The sequence below is a fragment of the Physeter macrocephalus genome, unplaced genomic scaffold (assembly GCF_002837175.3).
Source record: "Physeter macrocephalus isolate SW-GA unplaced genomic scaffold, ASM283717v5 random_208, whole genome shotgun sequence".
Classification (NCBI taxonomy): Eukaryota; Metazoa; Chordata; class Mammalia; order Artiodactyla; family Physeteridae; genus Physeter; species Physeter macrocephalus.
Window position 1 is genome coordinate 61,814 of NW_021145494.1, and position 10,017 is coordinate 71,830.

Sequence of the window (10,017 nt, forward strand, 5' to 3'; positions counted from 1 at the left end):
GGTGGGGTGGGGCGGCCGGGAGCAGTCGGCGCGGATACAACGGAAGGTTCCTAACGACAGATGGCTGTGAGCCGTCGTTTGCAAGGTAGACTAATAAGAAACTTCTCAGCTACAAGATAAAAAACTTCCAACACCGAATCAACTCGAGCAGTTCTCAGCTGCTCAACCTCATGCCGGAAGCCCTCCTGTCGCTCAGTCTGAGTGAGCAAGGACCCAGGTCGGAGACACGGCTCCCCTCGCGTCAGCGGCTGCGGGACACCCAGGAGGAGCCCCCAGCCCCTTACCCAGCCTTCCTTCGGCCGCGTCCTCTCCGGCTGCATCCCCCGAGGCGTACATGGCTTTGGGTCGATCTGTTGGAAGTTTCAAAGGAGCAGTGGTGAACAGGAGGCTTGTTTCCCCCAGAAGAGAAGATGTGAGCAGCAGGGCCAGGGGCACAGGGCCCATCAGGTGGCCCGGGCCACATCCTGGCCCAGCGCCCAGTCTAAGCTCTGAGCCTTAACCCCTTCAAACCAACCCCACGAGAAAGCAGTCCTACACACACACACACACACACACACACACACACACGCACACACACACACACAGAGCTCGGGCACAGAGGCACGCCCAGGAGCCACACACAGCAAGACGGAGCGCTTTCTTCGGGGACCGGCACTCACGTTTCGGCCATCGAGGGTGTGTGGTCTGCTGGCCAGCACTGTGCCCACGCAGTTTGGGTCTTTGAATTTGACGAACCCAAAGCCTCGAGACTGGTTGGTTGTCTTGTCTTTCATGATCACGCAGTCCACAACCTCTCCATACTGGGAAAAGTAGCTGCGCAGCGTCTCTGCTCAGAGATTGGGACACACGCACATGCAGAGGAGGACGTTAGGCAGGTCAGCCTGACCTGGGAAGTGTGCAACTAGGAACCTTTAAACTGGCTGATCCACTGACGTGGGGGCAGCGGAGAGGGTAAAGGACGGGGTGCCAGGGAAGGGAAGGTGCACCCCAAGTCAGCGGGAAGAAGAAAGGCCACAGCTGAGTAGGCAGAGCCAGCGGATCCCTAGCCCTCCTGGCTCCACCTCCACATGCCAAAAGCCTCTGCCTTCAGAGCCGGCCACCCTCCCCGGCCGTGACCACGACCATGACCATGAAGGACGGGACGAGATCAAGCTCCAAAGCCCACGATCATGCATCTCTGCCCCCATCAACTCCTGACCAAGGGCCCCTTGCCAGAAACCAAGACAATAAACAAGTCAGGAATTAAAGACAATTCACACAATCCGAAGACCGAGGTCCACTCGCACCTACCTTGGGTGGTGCTCCAGTCAAGACCGCCCACGAAGAGCTTCCTGCAATGCAACGAGAAAACATTCAGGGTCAAGAGGGTTCTGCCTTGGGAACTCCCTGGTGGTCCAGCGGTTAGGACTCGGCGCTCACTGCCGGGGCCTGGGTTCAAGGTCTGGTCGGGGCACTAAGATCTGTAGGCGGCATGGCACAGCGCCCCCCGCAAAAAAGAGGGTTCTGCCCAAGGTGCCGGCCGTCCGGCCTACCCTAAGGTGGTAACCCAGGGCACGGCCATGGCCCAGCCTCATCAGTCAAAGGCATGAACGAGGCCTCCAAGATCTGCCCACAGGGCAGGAGTGAGAGTTAGAACGTCCCAAGTCGCATGTACACGCTGACCTCAACCACAGTAAGAAAAGAGAGACCGACGGCACCCCCTACCGTGCCAGTTTGGGAGCAGGATCACGGGGCAGCTTCCCAGCTGCTCAGCAAACACCAAAGGTTTCCAAGTCCAGAGCTGAGATCCCACGCAACAAACGCAGACGACAGCGGGGATGAGGGCTTTAGGACAAAGCTGGGATATGCAGCACGTGGTCACAAATAAGGACCCACAAATCACTGGGGAGGTCCCTGGAGCTCAGACGTGGCAGGGTGGCCCGGGCTGTCCTTTCGGACAGGTGCCCTAGAATGTTTGAGAGGAAAACTTCGGGTGGCCTCCCTGCCTAGTGTCCACATAGTCCCGGGGCGGGTCCAGAACCCAGGAGCCTTCCACGGCCCGCCACTTTCAGGCTGGCTGGGCCTAAGTGAACGGAGAGGTGCACTGTGCTGTGGGATCTCAACCCGATCCGGGGCAGGTGTGACAGGGCAGGCAGGGGACGGGGCTCTCCATCCTGCCTGCTGCCCCGGGGAAAGGAATGACACCGTCACCCTCAGAACGGCACCCAGGCACTGTCCCCATCCACAGCCAACCCCACCTTGCTTGGCGTGAAGACAAAACAGCCCCCCGAGGCTGAGCGCTGAGCCCCCGAGCGCCCAAGAACCGGCAGCCGGAATGCAAGGACAGACCCCTGCAGGGCAGTGGCCCTAGCCGCACTCAGGGGTCCCTCCCACTGCGGCTTTCTGCCTGGGGGAGAGAAACTCAGTGTGGAAGAAACAATTTCCCCGCCCCAGACAGGTGGCCCCTGCCATCCTCAACATGCCCCCGTCCTCCCACACAGAGCGCGTTCCTGGATGGGGAGGCCAGGAGCTCGCACCCGGGCCTCGTGACCTTCCCGTCCTGTCCCCTACGCACGCCTGAGAGGTCAGGCCAGGCTCCTCCTGCCTCCCAGAGACCCTGGGGAGTACAGCCCGCAGCTGTGCCCCACTGCCCCAGGGCCTGGCACCCAGGCGGGCGATGACCGAAGGGCCCTGAGGCCGGCGTGGACCGCCTCTGTGCCCAGGCTTTGGGCACAAGCACAAACGGGTTTGCTGTGGAAAAGCAGCTTGAAGAAACAAAGGACCTGGAGCATTCTCAAAAAACCTGAGACAAACGCCAACTCACTTAGAGGAATACCCACCTCTGTTTAGCCTGCATGTGACCAGGACAGGAAGGTTGTCAGCCAGTCCCTCCGAGCAACCCAACCCCCACGCCGCTGAGGAGGAAGGAACTGGTCTGACCAGTCCAGGTTCCAGCCCTCGTTTAAATTTCAAAATCAGACGTTAAGGGGAAAAGAGAGAGAAAGGCCATCACCTGTGCAAATTGAAAAAACCGGAATCTGCCCTGTGGATTAGATGATGATATGGTGTTGATACGTGCTTCCTGATTTTATCACTGTGCTGTATTTAAAAAATGTTTCTGTTCTTGGAAAACAGGACACATAGGAGCGTCCAGAGGCGCACAGGGCTGGAACGTGGCACGGAAAGCACGCAGGGGGCCGGCGTGAGGAGGTCGTGGCGACTGTGCCCCGGTTTCTGTCACTGCTCTGCGAGTCCCAAGTTATATAAACTAGGAGGCGAAAGCTGCTCACCCGAGAAGATGCCAGGAGCACAGCTGGCACAGGAGAGAGCTCTATGTGACCAGAGACCCCATGCCAGTGTTGCGCTGGGTGCTTTATATATTTCCTTTCCTCCTGCTCCCTGTCTGCAAATGGAAGGTTCTGGAAGGCCCAGGGAGACCTCGCTGACCTGCGGTGGCAGGGACTCGGGGGCCCTAGGCAGACTTGGCGCCATCGCCGGTATCGCAGCCAACACACCTGCACAGGGCGCTGCCCACCCTACCGCCGCCAGGGGGTGGCCCAGACAGACTTGCTTGGCACCAGATGACCTCAGGCCTTTCTGGGCACTTACACACGACTCAGCAGATGAAGGGTCAGCTGACCCCACGTGGCAGCCTCTCTCCAGCCCTTCCCTGCTCTGAAGGGTGCCAGAGTCATCACTCAGCTGAAGCTGGAAACTGGGGGGCCCTCCCACAGACCCCGTCCTGCCCCCAGGGGACCTCCTGGCTCTGTCACACCCCTCCATCCCTGGAGACCCGAGAGGAGGTCTGCAGTCAGCGCTGGCTGCCGGGGCCTGCACCCCGACTGTCGGGGTGGGGTCGCTGCCTTCCTCCAGGAAGGGGTTCGGCACAAGTGACCGGGTGCTGGGGTCCGGGAAACACTCACCCTCTTCCGGCTGCTGAATGCAAACCTGCTCTGGATGACTCCCCTGCTCTGGATGACTCTCCTGTTCTTGCTCTGGGTGCTTTAGGGCAACTGTGTGGTATGTACTCCAGAAAGCCAGGCTCCGGTGGCTTCCCCGGCCCAGGCTGCCCACTGCAGGCACCACAGGCCGCGCCCAGGAGGGCAGGGGGCTGAGGCCAGGACGCCTCACACGGTCCGGCAGGCGGCCCTCTCCTCTACAGCCTGTGTTCACACCTTTCTGCAGCCAGGGAGCCAGCCCACTTCCAGCCCTTCTGCTGTGACAGACTGGACACCCCAAAGACAGTGGTTGGGGCAGGGGTCTCACCCTGCAAGCCGGGCTTCCCTCCGCCAGCCGGTGAGATCACCTCTCACAAACTATGGGGCTGCACAACACATGGAAAGCCTGGGCCGACCGTCGCTGAGCACGTGGGAGGCGCGCCAGCTCCCGACAAGACACCACAGCCCACCGACCCCCGCCAGCCGGAGCCCCCCCAGACAGCGACCTCCACCGAAACACAGCCGCGCTCGCCTGCAGGGGTGCCCCCAATTCTAGCCTGGCCACCCTGGGAGTGACCTTGGCTGAGTCCCCTGACCCTTCTAAGCCTCGGTGTGCCCCGCCAAGGGAGGGGTCAGAGCTGAAGCTACAGAGGTCCAGCGCAGCCCAGGGCAGGGGCTCTGAGGAGGGGCCCCGCACAGAGGGCAGCACGCCACCAGGTCCAGGTGCTGGGCCCACTGCAACGGCCAGAACCAGAAGGGAGTCAAGCAGAGCAGACCCCAGCATCACAGCCAACTGTACAGGCGTCCAAACAGCCCTGGGACACACATCCTAACCCACGGGAGCAAGCGGCAAGGACACACTGGGAACCAGGCCTCAAAGAGCAAATGCTCCCAAACAGGGGTCTCACCTGGACAACCCTGCCCCCAGGGGACACTGGACCACGTCTGGGGACATCTGTGGCTTCTGGCATCGAGGGGGTGGGGGCCAGGGATGCTGTTCCACACCCTGCAGAGCCCAAGACAGCTCCAAAATGCAAGAGAGAAGCCCCAGAGAAAAGGCCCTCCACCCCACGCCTACAGGGCAGGAGACACCTCTTCCCCCACCACACAGTGGGCCCCCCCATAGGGCGCTCACACCCAGAGGCCTCAGGAAGCTCGGCCTTGCGTGCTCCCGGTCTACACCCACGGGGCCAGCCAGAGCTCAACGGAAGGCTCTCTGCGTTCAAAGCCTCCGCAAGTAACCATTCCAGAAAGAGCCGCGCCCATGAGGGACCCACAGGCTCCGTCCCAGGACCCCTCCGGTGCTAAGTCACCTGAGCCCTCATGTGCCCCCACATCACCCACCTCCCACATTTCCGCCCTGAGCAGCCGTGCCCACATCTCTCTCCAGAGACCCAGTGCTGCTTTCCCTCCCCTCCCCCAGGTCCCTCCTCGTCCTGGGACCCTCCTCTCCCCTCGGTCACATCCAAGGGTCCCTGTCTCACCAGCCCTGGGGAACGCCAGCAGAACCACATCTGCCAGATAAAACCCCCAGCAAACTCCTCTCCGGCTCCATGACACATCAGCCCCCAGAACCCCAGTCCGGGGACCCCTCTTTAAGCTGACTCTCCAAGGCCACGGAGGAGACCGGGACACAACCCTGACTGCTCCCCGGCCCTCAGCAAGGTGAGCACCTGTCCCGCAGGGCGGCCCAGGAGGGAGGACATCCACCTGTGGCACCCGGGCTCCACGAGGCCACACGTGACACCTGCTGCTCCTATTGGGCCTCTGCCCTCAAGACCCGCCCCGGCTCTGCTTGGGCCACTGTGACAACCAAGATGATGAAAACATAAACTAAAAACAGTGGCCTCACCAGACCCTGTACAGTCCAGACGTGGAGAAGCTTTGCCTTCAAAGGCTCAAACTCAAAAGTGCAGATCCCCGATGGGGCAGCACCCCAGGCATCCACCCACCTCCTGAGGACGCAGGTACCGTCCCCGGAGCCACCCCTCTGGCCTGGGAGCCGCTCGGGAGGGGCTGACCAGACACCAGAGCCAAGGAGGTCTGAAGGGAAGGTGGGTGTCTTCAGCGATTAGTGAGACTGTCACATCCCCGTAACACGGCTACCACTTCGTCTGAGCATGACACGCCCTCCCACACGGTGACCACCCCAAGTGGGCAACGGTGGTCCCACGGGAAACTCCAAGAGGGCCCATCACCAGGGAGCCGGATGGGGTCACAAGCACTGAACTAGAACAGCCACACAGAGCAAGGAAGTCAAGGTGGACCCGGACTTCCCACAGCAAATGGAAAGAAGGCTCCCACAGAAAACAGAAACTGACCAATGTTTTGGAGCAAGGCAATAAAGTTTCTGGGACACCTGACAGCTACAACTTTAGAACTTAGGTAACCTGGGTGCATTCACCAGGGTGGTGAGGGGAACGGGGCCAGGCAGGTCCCTGATCCCGATCCTGGTTCAGCTACTTGCTCTGCAGCCTCCCCAAGCTGCCTATGGGTCTGGGGTGGGTCTGCGGTGCCAAGGGTGGAACCCTCCAGACCCAGCCTTGGATCCTGGCTCCACCCTCTCCCAGGGGTTGGTACAAGCTGTAGGGGTGAACTGCCAGGGACCCCTGTCTGGCCGTCTCCTCGAGGGCACACCGAGGGGCAGGCCTCTTGGATCTGGAGGCTCCCTGCCTTCCCAGGCAAGAGGAAAGGCAGCCCAGGCCTAAAGAAGTCAGCCTCTTGGCCGCGGACGGCTTGGCTGTCAGGAAAAGAGGCCCACGTAGCTGTGGAAGACCTGCTGCCGGTCCCTCAGGTCCTGCCCCTTTCCGCCGCAACTTTCTTTCTGCCCACATCCTAGTTTCCCAGCAGAAGCATGGCAACTTTTCACTTACCCAACACACAGCTCAGACTCCCAGTGCCTGTACGTCTTTCCTAAACAAAGCAGGCTAGGAGCTACACACCTTCTTTCTGGTCCTCTAAACGCTGTGGGGTTCTAGAGGGGGGAGCCCACAAAACACACTTTATGTCCTATGGTGTAACGTGCTGCTGGAACCTGGCGGGGGCTCAGTGAGGCCAGCCACCCACCAGCCAACAATGACTTACTCACCAAATCAAGCGTTTTGTAAACACCGCATCTGTTCAAAACTAAGTGCACAGAGAAATGTACACAAGGCCACGGAAACCCAGCCCAGGCTGTTTTGCCATCTCCGCAAAAAGAATTTAACTGTAAAATTACGCTGATGCTGTAGAAACCAGTCTCTGCAAAGAAAACTAGACCAAACCCCTAGACTAGGGCAGAATGGGATTTCCTAGCTCCTCTGGGATCACTCTCCTCTCCAGCTCATTTAGCATTAGGCAAAGCTATAATTATTAAGAGAGAAACTTAGTTATAAGAAATCTTTTCTCACTAATAGTTGCACCAAGGAGAAAGACCTCAGGAGCAAGCCTGTCTGTCCACCGCCCAAGTTTCTCTTTCTCTTTATCTTAAACCCGCCCATGGGAGTTGGGTGGGGGCTGAGCAGGAAGGGGCTCCATCAACATAAAAACAACAGTTGCAGACACCCCATCAGGTGGCGCGGAGGCGCTGAGATGGTGGACACTGCGGGGTGCGCTGCTTGCAGACCGGGGACGGCCCCCCATGACCTTGGCCCTCGGGCCTTCGGTTTGCGAAACTACACTTGGGAGGAGAGTAGATAGTGGAGGGGGCACTCGCTGAGTCCCGGGTAGGAAAAGCTGGGCGGCAGCAGAAGTGGAAGCCCCCCTCGCGACCGGGCCGCCACGTGCGCTGACCCGCCAAGTTCGTGCACGGGCTGGGGGCTCCCTGGACCCCACAGGTTCCTGTTCGAGGTCCCCGAGGAAAAGCACGAGCACGGGGACGGTTCCGCCCCCCCCACCCCGCCCAGCGAGAAATCCAGGCGCGGGGGCAGACAGGGTGCCCCGGAACCCCCCACCCCACCCCGGGTTCCCGAGCGACGGTCTCCCTGCGGTAAATTCCGCCTCGGCGGCGGGGTCTGCCCTAGGCAGGAAACAGCAGGGACCCCCAGAAACCCCCGGTTGAGGCTCGGGGTTCCTGGCCAGGAAGCGGCGTGGCGCCCGGACCTCCAGAACTCCCCGGATCCCCCGGTGGAGGTTCGGGGTCCCAGACCACGAGGCCGCGGGACACCCGGACCCCCAGGACTCCCCGGATCCCTCGGTTGAGGCTCGGGGTCCCCGGCCACGAGGCGGCGGGGCGCCCGGACCCACAGAACTCCCCGGACCCCCGGTTCCCGCTCGGGGTCCCCGGCCACGAGGCGGCGGGGCGTCCGGACCCCCAGGTCCCCCCAGGGGCCCCCCGGCCCGTCGCGACCCCGGGATCCCGGCCGCCGGCTCGGCACGGCCCCGCGGCGTGACCTTGACGGGCCGGGCGGGTCTGGGCGGGGGCCGGCCGAGGCGGCGGCGCGGGCCGGCGCGTCCTCACCCGATCTCGTCGGCGCCCGAGTTGTTCATGGCGGCGGCGGCGGCGAAGGCGCTCGGCGTCCGGGCCCCCTGGCTCGCTCCCGCCTCCGGAAGGTCACTGGCCCCGGCGCCCTCCCCACAGCCGCGGCCCGGATCTGCGCAACGGCGGCGGTCGCGCTGCCTCCTCCCCTCAGCGCCAACGGTCACCGCGCGCCCCCGCGCCCGCGCCGCCGCCCTGCGCACGCCCGGGCGCGCTCCCGCACGGGGCCTCCGGGGGCGGAGCCAGGGGTGCGCCCGTGTGCGTGCGTGCGTGCGTGCGGCGGGGCCCGGGCCGCCGCCGCTTGGCCGCCGCGCTTCGGCCTTCCTCCTCGGCGACTGCAAGCGTCGCCGCGGGGCACGTTGGGAAGTGCAGTCCCGCGCGCCGGCTCCGGCCCCGCCCCGAGGAGGGGGGCGCGCGGATCGCGCCGCGTGCGTGCGCGTGCTGCGAGCGTGCGTGCGTGCGCGGCGGCGCGGGGCGCGTGCGCGGCCGGGCGCTCGGGGCTAGGCCCCCGAGGAGGGGAGCGCGCGGATCGAGCCGCGTGCGTGCGCGTGCTGCGAGCGTGCGTGCGTGCGCGGCGGCGCGGGGCGCGTGCGCGGCCGGGCGCTCGGGGCTAGGCACCGAGGGGCGCAGGCGCGGCTGCGGCTTCCTTGTTCAGTCTCGAGTGCGGGGCGGGGGCGCGCGTGGGGTCAGCCGTGGGAAGAGGCCACGCCCGCACCCCGCCGGGCCGCGGGAGGCTTTGGCGCCACGTTCAACTCCTGCGCCTCGGCTGCTCCCGCTGCCCCCAGAAGACGATACCGACGGTCAGAGAGGCTCATTCACCTGCCCAAGGTCACTTACTCAGGGAAAGAACTGGAATCAAATCCAACAGTTGGCTGTAGATCCAATGATTATGAAAACACATTGACTCCCTGCCTTGTGCCAAGGATTGTCCTGCCCTCATTTGTCCACACCAGTGGTTTTCACCCAGGGTGATTCAGCCTCCTTCTCCCCTGGGGGGACAATGAACCATGTCTGGAGATACAGTTTTGGTTGTCACCACTGGAGGTGGGTGCTACTGGCATCTAGTGGGTGGAGGCTGGGGATGCTGCTAAATATCCTACAATGGGCAGGACAGTCCCTCCAGCAAAGAATAATCTGCCCAACACGTCAACACGGAAGGTGGAGAAACCCAGGTCTACACGGACCATAATAAAAGCTGACCTGAATAGTGTTGTCAGATGGTGGTTTGTGCTGCGTGGTGACTTTCCACTCACTTTCTCAGCCTCTTGGTAGCCTGACAGTATAACTGATTCACCATAAAATGAAACAAATGTGAGGAATCAAGGAACCAGGTCACAGGCAAACAGTATAACATAAAACATTTAAAATACACCTCACTTTGGCCACTTTACAGTTTGCAAAGCACATTGGCATCATCAGTTCCACCAGAGAGTAACTCATGAGTCCCCATTCGTAGGTGAGAAGCAGAGGCTCAGCAGAGGGGAAAAGAGTGGCCTCAGGTGGCATTGGGCAGGTGTTCTGTCTCCCCCCTGGGGGCTCTGTGAAGTTTTTCTGGTCAGAGGAAACCAGTTACACTTGCGGTGGCGGGGGGGGGGGGGGGGGGGGGGGGTGGGCCCCCACCGGGGGGGGGCGGGGGGGGCGCGG

General features: G+C 62.2%; 1 protein-coding gene across 9 annotated transcripts in view; it reads right to left on the reverse strand.

Moving 5' to 3' along the window:
- DAZAP1 (DAZ associated protein 1) overlaps window positions 1-8,535 on the reverse strand; it is a 22,057-nt gene extending 13,522 nt beyond the window's left edge. For 2 of the 9 annotated variants that reach the window (XM_024134278.3, XM_024134277.3), the window contains exons 1-4: window positions 8,356-8,533; window positions 1,291-1,331; window positions 660-826; window positions 285-350 (exon numbers count right to left, since the gene is read on the reverse strand). In XM_024134278.3, the coding sequence (XP_023990046.1) occupies window positions 285-350; window positions 660-826; window positions 1,291-1,331; window positions 8,356-8,384 (303 nt within the window). In that variant the 5' untranslated portion in view covers window positions 8,385-8,533. Of the gene's footprint in view, window positions 1-284; window positions 351-659; window positions 827-1,290; window positions 1,332-1,704; window positions 2,381-5,401; window positions 5,760-8,355 lie in introns of those variants that run through there. The other 7 variants (XM_028484661.2, XM_028484663.2, XM_028484656.2 and 4 more) reach the window with 6 other exon arrangements.
- Window positions 8,536-10,017: the final 1,482 nt, after the last annotated feature.